Source organism: Apium graveolens, chromosome 9, assembly GCF_009905375.1.
Source record: "Apium graveolens cultivar Ventura chromosome 9, ASM990537v1, whole genome shotgun sequence".
NCBI classification, from domain to species: Eukaryota; Viridiplantae; Streptophyta; class Magnoliopsida; order Apiales; family Apiaceae; genus Apium; species Apium graveolens.
In genome coordinates, this window is record NC_133655.1 from 115123626 (window position 1) to 115143164 (window position 19539).

The 19539-nt window shown below is 35.9% G+C and overlaps 1 protein-coding gene across 1 annotated transcript; it reads left to right on the forward strand.

Annotated features, from left to right (window-relative positions):
• The first annotated feature begins 17869 nt into the window (after positions 1-17869).
• On the forward strand, positions 17870-18424 carry LOC141685511 (uncharacterized). The gene has a single exon (XM_074490605.1). The coding sequence runs from the start codon at positions 17870-17872 to the stop codon at positions 18422-18424; it is 555 nt and encodes a 184-aa protein (XP_074346706.1).
• The last annotated feature ends 1115 nt before the right edge of the window (positions 18425-19539 follow it).

The following is a 19539-nucleotide window of genomic DNA, read 5'->3' on the forward strand; positions in this document are numbered from 1 at the left end:
AACCACATATCAAAACGAAGCTTGTAACATGAACTATCTAATCATAGCAATGGTCAAAACCTAACAGTGAGTTTACGGGTCCTGATGTTAAGAACAAAAACAGTCTAAAGTAAATCGGGCATTACGACGGCTATGTTTACGCGATTACCAAATTTTATACTACTCCAAATCAATCCACAATCAACCCACAATCAACCTACAATCATTATTACAACCAAACTCCATCCATATACTACTACAACAGCCCCAATCATCTCAAGATTTCCAATTTATACTACTTCTCAATCATGAACTAAGAGCTTACTTAAGTTCATTAACTAATAATCAAGATTTACAACTCCAAAAACATCACAAAACCAACCAATCTCTAAATACACAATAATCATGCCTCTCATGAACTATACTACTCATAATAAGCTCTTAACATTCAATAATAATGCTAGGTTAAGAGATTATACTTTCCTTGTGAGTAAGAGTAACTAATGAGTTTGAAACAACCTTGGAAAATCCTTACTAAAGCTTTATCTAAACAAAAACACAGATCAAAATTTCAAGTTCTTGAAAAACACTATTCACTCTCTTCTTCCATGAATTATTGGAAGAGATTGTGAAGGAATTGGAATCTTAGATTCATAGGATATCTATATCTATGTACAAGGAAACTTGGATAATTACCTCACTAATTAACAAGGCTTGGAACTTGAATTTGAATCTTTCTTTCTTTGAAAAAGAGATGAAGCCGAGAGCTTCTTGTTGGAAAGATGAAGTCAACTTTGTGTTTTGTGTTTTTGATTTGTTTTGCTTGGTTGTTTTGTTTTTGTTTTGATTAATTAACCTTTTAACCATGGTAAAATTTGTGTGGTTTATAATCAACCAACAATTCCTTCCCTTTTGGTCATGCTTATGTCATCTTCCCACACTTGTCTTCTTATTGTTGGTGTGATGACATCATCATCACTAACCTCTTTGATTAACTCCTAATTACTTGGCTAATGACCGCTGATCTGTTATACGGTTTGCTTAACTTTCGTTCTCGTTTATCGTTTGAGGGATCATACCCGGGATCTTATTACTTGGGTTTCCTTAACCTTTTTCAATACATTATATTCCTTTTATGATACTCTCTTATAATCCTTGAATTTAAATCCTCTTTATCCTGTTACCTTATACTCAATTCTTTCGGTATCTGGTGGATTTTCGGGACAAATCAAAGTGTTCGAATTTGGATTCTGACGATCTTTACATACACTTATATACCATATAGAGTACTAATAAGATCTCAGAATAACAATAAAAGAACCTTTACAAAATGTGGCATGAAAAGTTTTCTTATTCAGCAAAATCAGCAAAATCACTATTCATAAGGGTTACAAAAAGTCCAAAATTTTGGGGTTATTACAGTCTCCCCTCCTTAAAAGGATTCCGTCCCGGAATCAAATAGAAAACAAATAGGGGTACTTTTCTAGCATTGTGCCTTCTAACTCTCAAGTCAATTTTCCCACATTGTGGTTCTGCCACAAAACCCTAACTAGCACGATAACCTTTCTCCTAAGTACTTGTTCCTTTTCGATCTATAACCCTTCCTGGTTGCTCCATATAGGTTACGTTTGGTTGCATGCCTATGCGCTCATATGCCCCTATTTGTCTGGCATCCGGATTACAATTTCTTAATATTGATACACGGAACACGTTATGAACTTGCTACAGTTTCAGGGGGTAGGCTAGCTCATATGCTAACTTCCCAATATGTCTTAATACCTCAAAGGGGCCAACAATTCGCGAGTTTAACTTTCCTTTCTTTCCGAACCTCATTCATCATTTCCAAGGGAATACCTATAACAACACTAGGTCCCCTACTTCCTATTCTTTGTCCTTTCGTGTTAATTCAACATACTTCTTATGTCCATCTTGGGTTACTACCAGCCGTCCTCTGATTAGATCTATTATATCCTTGGTCCTTTGGACTACTACGGGTCCGAGCATCTTGCGCTCTACAACTTCATCCTAACATAAGGGAGATCGACATTGTCTTCCCTCAAGGATCTCATAAGGCGATACCTCGATACTGACATATGATCTATTATCATAAGAAAACTCAATCCGCGTTAAGTGATCATTCCAAATTCTTTCAAGTCTATTGCACAGACTCTCCTCATAGCTTCTAGCATTATAGCTTTTGCTTCTCAATACCCACTCTTTTCCAGTTCATAAACGTTACTATCTTCCGTTCCTCATATTATACTGGTTATACTTTTGCTCGTTAGCGTTCTATAACCTTTTAATAACCACGTCAACCTTAGTATCACGAACGCGTTAGATTCGGAATACCACCGCACTGATACTACTCCTTTCTAGATGCTTCTATCTTTGAAAGCTTGATCCATTGTATAGAAGTAAAAGAATTTATTGAGAGATCACTATGATCATGAACACTTGTTACATCGCATAGTTAGTACAGAAGGTGGCCAACCTTTAGTACTTCACAAACAATTAAATAATAGATGGTATCCTACTAGGCTTCTATCACACAGATAGATAATCATTCGGCAATACCCCCCTTCTGGAAGGGTTGTTCTTCTCAGCTTATATGAAATGAAAAGGAGAGAAAAGAACGAATTGAAGAGAATTGTATATATATAAAATATACTGCCACAAAATATCTGGCTTAGAATCTACCTCTGAACTATAGAGGTTTGTCATTGGAGACAAAACATATACGTACATATCAATATCAAGTATTATAGTATCGCAATTCATGTTCCTGAATCTTTCACTATTCCGTCCATCATTATATGGACTCATGCTCTTGCTCGAGCTTATAAACAATCACCGTTGAAACTCCCTCGACAGCGAAAATCGAATCTCGGATTTCATTCTAGACATCATAGTTACTAGAATCCATTGCTATACCGCAACCTTCTTCGTATAGTAATACTACTCTTTATCGATAAGAAGGAATAAATATATCATAGGTAAATGTTCGGCTTAGTTGGTCTATCAATAATAACTTATACATCACCACGACCCGATTAGTGGTACTCAATCTCAACATCCATTCCTATACAACTCTCACGATTGTTATCGCCTCATTATTCAAGGAATCGTTAATGCATTACTATAGTCCACCACAGACCTACTATAGTCATTCGTTTTCCTTGGATCTTAATAGTTAATCATACGGAGTCCATTCCTGCCGTACCGAATCTTCTAGAGAGGAAACATAATCGCCATTCCATGATTCATGAAGAACACTCCTGAACTTGGCGTACATATGACATGAAGCAGATAAAATTGCAGAAGAGTTTTAATAAAAGCAACGATAGCAGGTTAATACCATTCTTAATCATATGTCTATGTTAGGAGACATGAAGCTCAAAGGTTCATTTAGTCCTTTTTGAAACATGGTCCTGGCTTATTCTCAAGATAGGACCTTATAAGATGGATAGCCCGCTCACGGCGATTACATAAATTAAATCTTTACCAAACTACTATCACGGTTGAGTATCGCACAATCATCAGAAGGAATGTCAATCTTTTAAACCATAATACAATCTTCACGGCTTTAACCATCATCACTGTATTTCTCTGGCATGAGCGCCTATAATTGTCCTCTTACACTTAAAGTGTCGGCCACCTCTTTGGCCTTTCCTGATAGTAAAATTTCCTTATAATCAATGTCATTTTAACCACCTCCAACTAAATTTTCTACCTCATTTCAAATCACTTCTTATGTGAAAATGCTTTTCTTAAGTCCTTGTGATAAAATTAAAAAAATATCACCATTTTTTTCCATAAGTTACTGCCTTAGTCTTTAATGTAAACATTATCATGGCTGACTCTTGATCATACTTAGGACGTCTTTTACCTTGGGTCCTTCTTGCTTTAATAATTCTGACATTCATTGGTTCAATCTATACTTCTTATGGTTTAACACGTGCCCACCTGGCATTATTATAATTACGCCATATTTCCTTCATCAAAATTTATATTCTTGAGAACTTTGAATATTACCTTTCTCCTTGTAAAACCTCTAAGGTTATCCTTAAATCCTTCATCAGGTACACCCTAGGCGCATGGCATATCAAGATACCATTTACTAATACTAGAACCATTGTCTATATAGTTCTGAAAACTTTCTCCACTGATCTTTAAAGGTTGTTGTTACCTTGATCCTTTCCAATTCATACTGTCAAAACTCATGCTGTCCCTATTAAGGGCGAAATGCCAACCTTTATGCATTCCCCTAGGATTCATCTCAAGTTATCGAGGTTCTATCCTTAATTCCACCTTTAAAAAGGTACATGCATCCTTCCATGGATAAATAAAGTCATATATCCCTGATAAGGGTATCTTATTCAATCATTTCTACCTCGATAGTCTATACCAAATTTCACAATAGCATCCTTATTCAAGTTGAGGTCAATCCATATGGCCTCCAAAAGATAAAAAAATGGTTATCCACTTTTCCTTCCTAATTTGGTAATGATCACATGGATGTTCTGGAAGATATTGGTCGTGTTCAACGTGAACTTCTTCTTAATAAATCCTTATTTACTTTTGTTGTTTATCTTAACAGTCATCTCAATGTTGGGATATCTTTTGTACTTGGTGTCTCCCTTTTGGGTATCAAGTCACAGGTGTTACATACACTTTCCATTTTTGAAGGTTACTTTCTTCATCCAATTTCCTAATTTCTTACTTTCTTGTCTCTTCCGTCTATCCGCGTCTCGTTATTTATCCTTCGAACTATCTCAAGGTTTCCTCGAATCCTCCCAACTTAAAGGGGATAAAATATATGTATCTCTTATTCCTTCAATCATCAACTTTAACTCATGGTGAATCACCCTCATCCTGACGATTACATACTTTTCTATTTCTATTGCTACGAGTCTTTAGGGTTTCCTCATACCCAACTCCCTTATCATTCCTTAAACTCTATTGCCTTTATATTCCTTTCCACTTCAGTTTCTTTTTATTTACCTCTCTCTTACAATCATTTCACGAACCCACTAATCATTGACTTCAAAAATCACGTTGTTCTGGGATTCTTGTCATCAGAACGAATCTTGACAACTTTTACAATCTTAGATTCATAATTTATCATACTCGTCCGCCTTTATTTCAGATCTAAAGCTTTTACACTATCTCCATAACCTTGAGAATTACTTTCCCGAAAACAATTGTCTGAACTTTAATCAGTTTATTATAACCTCTGGCTCCGTACCTTTCTTGGCCTTTCACCAACGGGTGGCCTCTCTCTTAGGAAGGTAAGTGACAAAAACAGACTTTTGCGCTTCGTCAATCATTTAGAATCTCAAATGATTCCTATATTTCCTTTAGCCAGGCTCTTGCCTTGACTGGGTCAACTTGTTCCTTGAAACTCTGAGAGCTTAGCGACTTAAAGGTCCTGAAAGAATTTCCCACTGCATTGTTTTCTCAGGGTGGTGGTTGGGGATAATAGTCTAAGTTCTGTTTAAGCAGGTCCATGAATTGCCCAATAGGAGTACCATCCTGGTTGTCCCTATCTTGTTCGACTTCTATTTTCTCGGTATGAACTGTTTCAACCTTCTCCCAAAATCGGGGTTATCTTATACGTTAAAAACCTTGTTTTCCACTCTATTATGTTATGGTTTCCTTCTTTCTTGATGGCGACCTCCCTGACTATCACATTCAGGGTCTGCCCTAATCTTATTCCTCAACTATGGCTTTCATCCAAGATCTCATCTTTAAGCTCTTGAACGTTTGGAACCCAAGTTCTGTAGGAATACCTTATTATTCCCTTATCATCTTTCTCGGTATTAATCTCTTCTCCATTCATTGGCTCTCTGCCTTCATTTATCACTTCTTCTTGGCATAATATGATCTTTTTCGATAATTTGGGCTGCATTACAATCTCAAACAACTTTTCAGTACCGGCTCCGATTACCTTCACTTCTATTTCCATTTTCTCAAAATCTCTTATCAACTCTCCCAAAGACATTATCATCTTGAGTCTCTCCTTTATACTAAGGGAATTAGCCACCATTTTGGCTTTCCCTGGATGATAAAGAATCTCATAATCGTAGTCCTTTATTAGCTCTAACCACCTCCTCTGGCGCATGTTGAGCTCTTTCTACGTCAAAATGCACTAGAGCACTAATGGCTTGTGTAAATCTCGCACTTCTCTCCATACAAGTAGTGCCTCCAATCTTTAGGGCAAAACTATTGCCACGAGCCCAAGCTCATGGGCGGGGATGTCGAATTTTATATTCTCTTAATTGTCTTGACGCGTACGCGATTACCTTACTGTACTGTATAGGAAGCACCCTAATTCCTTATGCGAAGCGTCAATACAAATCACAAAATCTCCTTTTTCCATCCAGCAACGCCAACATAGGGGCCGTCACCAATCTTTGCTTCAGTTCTTGAAAACTATTCTCGCATTTCTCTATCCATTCAAACTTCTCAGTCTTACGAGTAAGTCACGTTAAATGGGCTACTATCTTTACAAACTTGAACGAACCTCCGGTAGTGACCGTCCAATCCTACCTCTGGTAGTTTCCCTAACCATGGTTATCAATTCCTCAGTGGTCCTTTATTCATTCTTGTCACGATCCTCCAGGGGATCCTCCTCAACAACAATCCCTTCCAGGACAACATCCTCAACCGCTACATCCTCAATATGAACAACATCTGGTCCCTCGTTAGGACGCTCTACCAGATCCACAATCTGATCCCTAATATGTAGTAAAACATCATCGTGCTGTTGCTCCTCAACCTCAGGGTTCGGAGTCCCGCTACCATATATGATAACGAACTACGCTTCTATCACGATATTTATAAGGGTTCCCATAAGGGTTTTAACTGTCAGTACTACGTTAGGTAGCCCGACTATGAACTTGGCAAGAGTTCTTATTATCTTAGTGAACTTATTATCTCAACGCCACATCATCTCTGAGGTTTATAACGCTTAGCTCTGATACCATTTCTGTAACACCCCCAGATCCGGGGTCGGGGATCCGGGTCATCACGGTCTTTCTTTTCATAATATCACTTAACTTAATTAATAATAAATAACCTCATGCTGTGACCCCACACTAACACACAACACAACACAACACGTTATAGTCTCAGAGATGAATACCAAAAATAACACAAGTCATTTTATTCCACAATTATAAGCCATTACACCTCAAAAGGGTTCTGAATAAATTTACATTTCTTTACCATTATTAAAATTCATATAGATACATAAGTCTGGTATAACAGAAGTTGAAAGCCTAGCCTATTGGTAATTCCTACCTCAGCTACAGCGGCATCAACGCCTACAGGAAACTGCGGAACGTTTCCTATCCGCTCGCAAATTGGGAGCTTGGTCCTGTTCATCTTGTCTATCTGTTGTTGTGTGATGAAAGAAGAAAGCAAGGGTGAGCAACAAGCCCACCAAAATAATATGTATAATGATTAACAATATATGAGCATTCTCATAGTACTCATGAAAGTCTTGGTCAAAAGAAATGAACCAAGTTTGATATCTTAACGCGACCAAGTCACAAAATAATCAGTATATATGTATATATACTTTTCAAAATCTTGGAAATCCTCTTCCATGCATAATATGCATAGGGTTCCAGTTTATAACTGTATTAAAATATCATTGCAAGGTGATCTCATATATCTAACCTTGTCTCAACGTTTTTCTGAAAATCTTTGTCATACATAAGATAATCATTAACTAGATATAAGTTGAAAAGATGAAGTAACAAGATACTCCAATATACTTATATCTTTTCCAAATGCTGCTTGAACTACCACCATTCAAGTTATAATCAGTTTCAAAAGTTCATCACATAGATGAGACTACAAGATAAAACTTGAATAGATTCAATCTTTGAAATATCATTTGAAAGAAATGAAGTTACGAGATACTTCATTAAGTCCCGATATATATCCATATATATCTCTCATACATTTCCTAAAAACCTCTGTCATATAAAGTATGAACAGAGTTGTAATATTCAATGAATTTTGGAAAGAAAAGAATTTTGGCATAAACCCGATATCTTGCTGATCAGGCAAAGATACCAATAAGTAACCTTTTCTACTAGTAGATGGATGAATCCCCCACCGGTCATCACCCTGGCCTCATTAGGACCTTGTGCTGGACCGCCACCCAGCCTCTTACGCGTTGATGGGCTGCCACTCAGCCATTTACACTTTGATAGACCGTACCCCGGCCTGTCGCTTATGCCGACTCAATTAGATGGACTTACTTCCCGAACGTTGGGTAAGTAATCAATTCATTTATTAAAACAGCAACCTTGTTGCGAATATAAAATACACCACAGAGCCGGATCCCTCAGGTTTTGAGCGAGTATTTAAATCCCCTTCGAAAGGAGGATCTTAAATATAAAAAAATGAGTTTTGGGATCCACCCTAACTTTTAAAAATCATTTTGAAGACTCGAAAACATTTTTATGAATGTTTGGAGTAATGCTGATTTAATAAAATAAATCAGTCCCAATATATTAGAAAATATCTGAATATTATTATTTAAATAATATTCCCTTAAAAAATAATCTTTATAAAAATAATTGAAGTAGAAGTTTTAAAACTCATACATGAAATGAATATTAAATAACCAAAGATATACTTATACGAAAGTACGATCTTTATTTGAATAATCGAAAATAAGTTTGATTATCGAAACATTATTCTTTAATAAAATAAAGAATATTATTTAGTAAATAAGCGGAGTCATAAGTTCTCGAATGAATATTCAAAATAATATTCATTAAATAGAATAAACAGAGTCATAAGTCCTCGAATGAATATTCAAAGTAATATTCATTAAATAGAATAAACAGAGTCATAAGTACTCGAATGAATATTCAAAGTAATATTCATTAATAAAAATAAAGTTATCGAATAAACCTTATTCGATTAATAGTTTTGAAAACTATATCTATATATATATAATATATATAATATACTCGGGAACATCGACTCCCTGTTTTTAGAAAATGTTCGCCTTTGGGTCCCCTATACTAAGGGTATACGCAACTACTGCTTATCTCTAACATAGGTATTATGCAATTATAAGCATTGGAATCAACAGATAGATATCAAGATTACGAAACAGACATGCATATAAACCGTATCAGCATACTCCAATATATCGCAAGATTTGCTAATTAACCATCATGCATCTATCACAAGATAATGCATATACATATATACATCACAACAACAGTATAACGGGCAGAAAACTTGCCTGAGTGTTCCCGGATAGACTTAATCTTAGAGTGGGTCTGATAACCTATGAATAACAACATAAGTCGGAATTAAACCCCAGTCGCTTTAAGAAACTAGATGTAACACCCCCAAATCCGGGGTCGGGGATCCGGGTTGTCACGAGTTCCATTTCCCTTAATAACACCCAATCTTAATAATTACTCAACTACTCTGTACTGTGACCCCACAATAAACACACACACCACACGTTATAGTCTCAAAGATGAACATCCAAAAATAATCACAAGTCGTTTTATTCCACAATTATATGACAATACACTTTAAAAGGTTTTCTGAATAAATTTACATTTTTTTGCCATTATTACAATTCATAAATATACATAAATCTGGTACATCAAAAGTTGAAAGCCTAGCCTATTGGTAGCTCCTACCTCAGCTACAGCGACATCAACGCCTATAGGAAACTGCGGAATGTTTCCTATCCGCTCATGAATTGGGAGCTTGGTCCTGTTCATCTTGTCTATCTGATGTTGTGTGATGAAAGAAGAAAGCAAGGGTGAGCAGCAAGCCCACCAAAATAATATGTATAATGATTAACAATATATATGAGCCTACTCATAATACTCATGAAAGTCTTGGTCAAAAGAAATGAACCAAGTTGATATCTTAATGCGATGAAGTCGCAAAGTATTCAGTATATATACATATATACTTTTCAAAATATTGGAAGTCCTCTTCCATGCATAATACACACAAGTTCCAGTGTATAACTGTATAAAAATATCGTTGCAAGGTGATCTCATATATCTAACCTTGTCTCAACGTTTTTCTGAAAATCTTTGTCATGCATAAGATAATCATTTACTAGATATAAGTTTAAAAGATGAAGTTACAAGATACTCCAATATACTTATATCTTTTCCAAATACTACTTGAACTACCACCGTTCAAGTTATAATTAGTTCAAAAGTTCATCACATAGATGAGACTACAAGACCAGATTTGAATAGATTAAATCTTTTAAAATATCATCAAAATAAAATGAAGTTACGAGATACTTCATTTGATGTAAACATCATTTTGAACACTTGACCCTGCCAACACTCAACAATCGCCCAACCGTAGCCTTTCTATCGAAGTGCTCTGGGTAGTGTTGCAGAAATTATCCAATTGGATGATGAACTCATTACGGGAGTTTGCCGCGCCAGGAAGACCACTTACGATGATCAGTCGTAGTAGTACAACCCCACCATTTTCTACATGTAGAGGAGAACCTGTCGGATTTACTTGTCAACCGAACACTGAACTCCTAAGGAATGGACCGCCTTAGCGGAACTTCCAGGCCATTTGGGCCAATATAATAAGGCTGCGCCGGCGCTACTCGGCCACTTACGCCACTCCTAGTTCAGATGAAATCCATGACTCTGAAACGTAAAGCTCGTCCCCACTTTCCCCAAGTAGAAACTTGTTGATACGGCTCCACCAAGAAGTCGTATCTAGTTGGAAAGGAGAACTCACCGATATTTCCCAGGCGATGCCTGTTAATGGATTAACCTGTTCCAAGAATTTTACTTCCCGAGTGTTGGGTAAGTAATCGATTCATTTAACAAAACAACAACCTTGTTGCGAATATAAAACACACCACAGAGCCGGATCCCTCAGGTTTTGAGCGAGTATTTAAATCCCCTTCGAAAGGAGGATCTTAAATATAAAAATGAGTTTTGGGATCCCCTCTAACTTTTAAAAATCATTTTGAAGACTCGAAAATACTTTAAAGAGTGTCTGGAGTAATGCTGATTTAATGAAATAAATCAGTCCCAATATATTAGAAATTATCTGAATATTATTATTTAAATAATATTTCCATAAAGAATAATCTTTATAAAAATAATTGAAGTAGAAGTTTTGAAACTTATACTTGAAATGAATATTAAATATCCAAAGATATACTTATACGAAAGTACTATCTTTATTCGAATAATCAAAAGTGAGTTTGATTATCGACACCTTATTCTTTAATAAAATAAAGATTATTAATAAATAATAAGCGGAGTCATAATACCTCGAATGAATATTATAAATAATATTCATTAAATAAAATAAAGGAGTCATACATCCTCAAATGAATATCCAAGTAATATTCAATAAATAATATAAAGGAGTCATAAGTCCTCGAATGAATATTCAAGATAATATTCATTAATAAAATAAAGTTATCGAATAAACCTTATTTGATTAATAGTTTTGAAAACTATTACCATATATATATAAATATATATATAAAGTCTACTCGGGATTCTCGACTCCCGGTTTTAGAAAATGTTTTCACCTTTGGGTCCCTATACTAAGGGTATATGCAAGTTACCGCTATTCTCTGGTATAGGTATTATCAACTGAACCAACATATATATATGGCAAGAATATGAAACAGGCATGCATATATATACCATATCAGCATACTTCAATATATCGCAATATTTGCTAATTAACCAACATGCATCTATCACAAGATAATGCATATACATATATACATCACAACAACAGTATAACGGGTAGAAAACTTGCCTGAGCGACTGGGGGTTACGAATGGCTCGGGACGAGTCTGGTAACCTATAAACAACAAGTAAGTTGGAATTAAACCAAAGTCACTTGTAAATCTATACTCTAACCAACTCAGACTCTAACGCTCGTTTTGCGCTTACTGATTCGCTTAAGTCACTCGGGTACCCTCGGCTCCACCATTTTTAATAATTTAACCTGTACGAGTTTTAAAGCGATTCCTTCGCGAGTGTCTTACCAACTGACTAACACACTTACCATAAATGTTTCATAAATTAATTAACCCTTTTTGGTCTTTAACCTATGTTTCAAAGTAAGGCGAGGGGAAAAGTTTCGTTCGTGAAACGCCGTTACTTGAAACGGTCGTTTCTCCTAAACCGTGCATCAGAATCGAACAAACTACATATCAAAACGAAGCTCGTAACATGAGCTACCTAAACATGGCAGTGGTCATAATCTAGCAGGGGGTTCTCGGGTCCTAATGTTATGCACAAAAACAGTCTAAAGAAAATCGGACGTTACGACGGCTATGTTTACGTGATTTCCCAAATTTAAACCATTCAAAACCAACCACAATTCAACCCCAAATCAATCATACAACCAACATCCATCCAAACCACATCATAACAGCCCCAACAATCCACATTAACCATTAATACTTATTCCCCACATGAACTAAAAGCTTTACTTAGGTTCTTTAACTAATTATCAAGATTTACAACTCCAACAATACCACAAAACCAACTAATCTCTACAACTCCACCAAACTTCAAACAATCAAGCATCATGCTTCACATATACTATATCAAACATATTCAATCCTAATTACTCAAAACTAAAGCTAGGGTTTGTAGTTTATACCTTCCTTGGAGAGTGGAGAATCAAGAGAATGGCTTGGAATCACCCTTAAAGTCCTTATCCAAGCTTAATCTAAACAAAACTTCAAGAACACAAATTTTAGTTCTTGAAAAACACTATTCACCATCTTCTTTCATGATTTATAGAAAAAGATTGGCTTGGAATTAGAAGCTTAAACTTATAGGGAGTATGTAACTATCCATGGGGAAGCTTAGATAATTACCTTGCTAAATAGTAAGTGGTGGAGCTTGGATCTTCAATTTTTAAGAAATGGGCCGAGAGCTAGCTTGGAAAGAAAGAGATTTTTGTGTTTTGTTTGATGAAAAATGAAATGTTTGCTTGGTTAGTTGATTTTTGTGTTGTTTTTAGTTAATTACCTTGTTGCCCTTGAGTTTGTGTGGTTAAAAAGTCACCACATCTCCTTCCTTCCCATATCATGCTTGTGTCATCCTCATGATGTCATCCTCCCCTCCTTGTCCTCTTCTCATTGGTTGGGTGACATCATACTCTCTAATCCCTTTGATTAACTTCCTAATTGTTTGCCTAATGACCGCTGATCTGTTATACGGTTCGCTTAACTTTCGTTTTCGTTTATCGTTTGAGGGATCATACCCGGGATCTTATTACTTAGGTTCCCTTAACCTTTCTCAATATATTGTATTCCTTTTATGATCCTCTCTTATAATCCTTTAATTTAAATCCTTTTTATCCTGTTACCTTATACTCAATTCTTTCCGTATCTATTGGATTTCCGGGAAAAATCAAAGTGTTCGGAATTGGATTCTGACGATCTTTACATACACTTATATCCCATATAAAGTACTAATAAAATCTCAGAATATCCATATCAGAACCCCTACATAGTGTGGCATAAAAAGTTTTCTCATTCAGCAAAAACACTATTCATAAGGGTTTCAAAATTTCCCAAAAATTGGGGTTATTACACTAGACTTTAACCAATTGAACCCTAACATTCGCTTATGGTCACTTCTACGCTTAACGAATCACATAAGACATTCGAGTACCCTCGACTCCACCATTTTAATAAATTAACCATTAATAAGTTTAAGGAGATTCTTTCGCGAGTACCCTACCAACTTCCTAATCCACTTTACATAATTGTTTCATACTCCAATTAGTCATTTAAGGACCTTAACCAAGGTTTCAAAGTAAGGCGAGGGGTAATGGTTCGTTCGCGAAACACCGTTACTAAAAACGGTCGTTTCTCCTAAACCGTACATCGGATTCAAGCGATCCACATATCAAAATGAAGCTTATAACATGAACTATCTAATCATGGCAATGGTCAAAACCTAACAGTGAGTTTACGGGTCCTGATGTTAAGAACAAAAACAGTCTAAAGTAAATCGGGCATTACGACGGCTATGTTTACGCGATTACCAAATTTTATACTACTCCAAATCAATCCACAATCAACCCACAATCATTATTACAACAAAACTCCATCCATACACTACTACAACAGCCCCAATCATCTCAATATTTCCAATTTATACTACTTCTCAATCATGAACTAAGAGTTTACTTAAGTTCATTAACTAATAATCAAGATTTACAACTCCAAAAACATCACAAAACCAACCAGTCTCTAAATACACAATAATCATGCCTCTCATGAACTATACTACTCATAATAAGCTCTTAACATTCAATAATAATGCTAGGTTAAGAGATTATACCTTCCGTGTGAGTAGGAGTAACAAATGAGCTTGAAACAACCTTTGAAAATCCTTACTAAAGCTTTATCTAAACAAAAACACAAGAACAAAATTTCAAGTTCTTAAAAAACACTATTCACTCTCTTCTTCCATGAATTATTGGAAGAGATTGTGAAGGAATTGGAATCTTAGATTCATAGGATATCTATATCTATGTACAAGGAACCTTGGATAATTACCTCACTAATTAACAAGGCTTGTAACTTGAATTTGAATTTTTCTTTCTTTGAAAAAGAGATGAAGCTGAGAGCTTCTTGTTGGAAAGATGAAGTCAACTTTGTGTTTTGTGTTTTTGATTTGTTTTGCTTGGTTGTTTTGTTTTTGTTTTGATTAATTAACCTTTTAACCATGGTAAAATTTGTGTGGTTTATAATCAACCAACAATTCCTTCCCTTTTGGTCATGCTTATATCATCCTCCTATGTCATCTTCCCACACTTGTCTTCTTCTTGTTGGTGTGATGACATCATCATCACTAACCTCTTTGATTACCTCCTAATTACTTGGCTAATGACCGCTGATCTGTTATACGGTTCGCTTAACTTTCATTCTCGTTTATCGTTTGAGGGATCATACCCGGGATCTTATTACTTGGGTTTCCTTAACCTTTCTCAATACATTATATTTCTTTTATGATCCTCTCTTATAATCCTTGAATTTAAATCCTCTTTATCCTGTTACCTTATACTCAATTCTTTTGGTATCTGGTGGATTTTTGGGACAAATCAAAGTGTTCGAATTTGGATTCTGATGACTTTACATACACTTATATACCATATAGAGTACTAATAAGATCTCATAATAACAATAAAAGAACCTCTATAAGGTGTGGCATGAAAAGTTTTCTTATTCAGCAAAATCACTATTCATAAGGGTTACAAAAAGTCCAAAATTTTGGGGTTATTACAATCAGAATGGAGGAGTCTATTTCCAGAAGCAGAGGTTAGAGTCCATACAGTGTCCACTTCGGACCACTTGCCGTTGTGTTTACAGTTAAATAGACAAATTTATTCCCCTAAGAGTAAACGATTTCGTTTTGAGAATATGTGGGTAAGGGAGAATGAATGTCGTAGTATTGTTCAAAGCTGTTGGAATGGGGAGAATAGTAATGATATTTTGGATAAAATGGCCCTTTGTTGTGCTCGTCTTGAGGAATGGGGTGGGGGTTTAATAAAGGAGTTGAAATCTTGAATGTATCAGTATAACAAAGATATGCAGAGGTTTAGGTCCAGACGTGATGATAATGGAGTCCGTTTGTATAGAGAGGCTCGGTGGAATTATTTAAGATTGCTTGAGAAACAAGAAGTGTTTTGGCGTCAAAGAGCTAAACAGTACTGGCTTAGGGATGGTGACAAAAACACGAGATTCTTCCATAAATTTGCATCTATGAGGAAGGAACATAATAAAATCAAGAAGTTGAGGAATGATGCTGGAGAATGGCGAGAAACAGATGATGCAATACAGGACATTATTGTGAAATACTTTGAGAACATATTCACTGCTACAACAACGGAGGAGAAAATGTCGGATAGAATCATGTTTAAGCAAATTACGGAGGATCAAAGTTGTGCTCTTACTCAGGAGGTAACTGAAGAGGAGATTAAAGCTGCCGTTTTTTGATGCATCCTGAGAAATCACCGGGGATTGATGGGCTTAATCCTTGTTTCTTTCAGAGTTATTGGCAAATTGTGAAGCAGGATGTTATCAAGTTTTGTAGAGGCTTTTTCGAAAGTGGCAAAATACCTGATCATGTGAATCAAACTCTTGTGTGTCTTATTTCTAAAGTGAAACAGCCCAAGCAAGTCTCTGATCTTAGACCTATATCACTCTGTAATGTGCTAGTGCGCATTCTCTCAAAAGTAATGGCCAATCGACTAAAACCTTGTTTGGGTTCGATTATATCTGAAACACAGAGTGCATTTATTGAAGGGCGTCTTCTTATAGATAATGCGTTAATAGCATTTGAAATTAACCATTATATTCACAGAAAATCTCAAGGGCAGTATGGGGTGGCAGGATTGAAGTTAGATGTGGCTAAGGCATACGATCGATTGGAATGGAAATATATCGAGTTGATGATTGATAAGTTTGGCTTTCCTCAGGCTTGGATTAGTCAAGTTATGGAATGTGTTAGGACTATCTCATATACTTTTTTAAGGGATGTAAATTTTTTTGGAGATGTGAGACCTCAAAGGGGGATTCGTCAGGGAGACCCTATATCCCACTACCTATACATTCTCTGTGTAGAAGGGTTGACTGGAATTATCCGTAAATATGAGGAGAGTTGACTGATTCATGGATGTCGAGTGGCTAGGGGGGCACCAAGTATATCTCATCTGCTCTTTGCAAATGATTGTTATCTATTTTTTAGAGCCACACAGATGGAGGCTGCCATTGTACGGGATATTTTGAATAAATATGAATTGCTCTCTGGCCAGATGGTAAATTGTAATAAGTCAGAGATTGTTTTTAGCCCTAATACAGGAGTTGAGGAGCGAGTAAGGGTGTGTGACTGTTTGGGCGTGCAAGAAAAAGCTAAGCCAGGAAAGTACTTGGGTATGCCCACGAGTATTGGTAAGAGTAAAACGGAGGTGTTTGGTTTTCTTAGCGATAAAATCCAACATAAACTCCAGTCATGGTGTAATAAGGAGTTGTCGAAGGCTGGTAAATTGACGTTGATCAAATCATCTGCACAAACAACATCTAATTTCTGGATGAGCTTATTTTAAATCCCAGAGACAGTTTGCAATGAAATTGAGAGAAAGATGAATGCATTTTTATGGGGGGGAGCGAATGGAAAAGGAGTGAAATGGTTGTCTTGGAAGAGACTATGTGTCCCGAAAGAGTTTGGAGGATTGGGTTTGAAGGAATTAAAAAAATTCAATATGGCCATGATTGCGAAACAAGGTTGGAGGCTACTCACTGAAGCCAACAAGTTGGTTAGTGCGGTTATGAAAGCAAGATACTATTCAAATTCGAGTGTTCTAAATGCTAAACTAGGGTCTAATCCTAGCTATGTGTGGCGTGGGATTTATCAAGCGTTGGAGGTAGTAAGAACTGGTGCACGTAGAAAAATTGGTGATGGTGAAGATACGATGGTGTGGAAGGTGCCTTGGTTACCAGACGATTCGCATGGATTTATTGCCACTGATGAATATCCTCAACTGGAGAACATTAAGGTTAGTAGCTTAATGTCTACTGATAAAAGTTGGGATGTTGAATTACTTAATGATCTGTTCTGTGATAGAGATGTTGATTTAATTACGAGAATCCCAATTCCTATGCGAGATACCAGAGATTCGTGGTACTGGCTGTTAGATGAGAAGGGAGAATTTACGGTCAGAAGCAGTTATAAGTGGCTTTCATGAAGAGTGTACTGATAGATATACAGATCTGTGGAAGAAGCTATGGCATCTGCAACTTCCTAATAAGGTCTCTAATCTGGTGTGGAGATTGTGCAAGGGCTGTTTGCCTACTACTATGGCACTGGCATCAAAACATGTTGACATAGATGTTCGATGTCCGTGGTGTCATTCTGAGATTGAAACAGATGTGCATGTTATGTTTTTGTGCGATTTTGCGAGGACAGTATGGCTAACCTCTCGTGTAAATCACCTGGTGCAATGTACAATGAATGAATTACCTTGTCAGATATTTACAAGAGTATTTGAGAATGGTACGAGAGAGCAGTGGGTTGAAATTACTATGATTTGTTGGAGCTTGTGGAATAGGAGGAATAGATGGGTCTGGGAACGTAATAATGGCTCGGTATTTGGTGTTCGTCATAGTGCAATCAATCTTCTTGCTGAGTGGAAGGAAGCTCAGGTGCATGATGAGGATCGAAGGCTTAGAGGAGAGTTGGGTCGTAGGGTCTGGTGTCCACCGAAGGAGGGATGGGTGAAAATAAACATTGATGCCGCAGTGTTCCTTGATGGTAGTATTGATGTTGGTACAGTCATTAGAGATAGTCAGGCCAAGTTTTATCGGAGCCAGAGGTCGAAAAATTGCAGGGGCTTGGAGACCAAGAGAGGCTGAAGCTATGGCTTTAAAGGAAGCCTTGTCATGGGTTATGACAGAAGGATATAATCATTGTGTGTTTGAGACAGATTCGTATGAGCTAGCTACTACTTGCAATGGTCGACCGGGAGAGGTTTATTTTGGGACTATTGTAATGGATTGTATCAATATGTTAAAGCACATCTGTCCTGTGCTAGTTGATTTTGCTTATCATTCTGCGAATAGTGCAGCCCATGTTCTGGCACGAGCTGTCTATTCTATGTCAGATATAGGGGAGTGGGTTGTCACTCCACCTGAATTTCTTACTCATGTACTGGATTTGGATTTGAATTAATGCAAGTACGATTTATTTCAAAAAAAACTTAAACTTTTATCGAATGAAAATTTTTATTCGACTATCCACCTATTAATTAAAAAGTTATTTACGAATATCTCACGAACAATGATTTAACAAATAACTCATTAATATTTTTTACAATATTTAATCACAAACAACTTAGTTTATTGACTCGTTCACTAATTCCTTCAATTTTATAAATTTTTTAATTTTTTTTTCAAAAAAGGTAAAAATAACTAATAATAAATTTTTTGAAAACCTTACACACCAAACAAAAAAATGATTTTTTTAGCATTCTAAATTTAATTAAATTTGTTATTTTTATTTAAATAATGATATATACACACTAATTAAATACATGAATATAAATTAAATAAAATATTTATCTATTTATCATCCAACATGTATTACAATAAATGCTATAAATGTTAAAATTAAGAATTTAAAAAAGAAAAAATATATATACATAATTATTCATTAAATATTGTGTTACAATTGTGTGTTCTTAACATGTTTACAAGCATGTATAACTAATAATTCATAAATTTATTCGCTAATTAAACCAACAAGCATGTTCACGCATAATCCTCGTGAACTTGTTCACAAACGTTGTAATGGAACTTGTTCACAAACTTTTGGCTTCGAGCCGAATTAGTTGTACTCAAATTGAGCTTAATTTAAAAATCGAATCTTTATGTTCGACTCATTTATAAACTGAAATCGAACTTTTTTCAAATTAAGTATCGAACTGTTCGTTAACGTCATGTTTAACTTTTGTATGGTAAAAATGATCAAA

Excerpts from the sequence above, each read along its gene's own strand:
- LOC141685511 (XM_074490605.1), top strand. The coding sequence starts at position 17,870 with ATGGCACTGGCATCAAAACATGTTGACATAGATGTTCGATGTCCGTGG.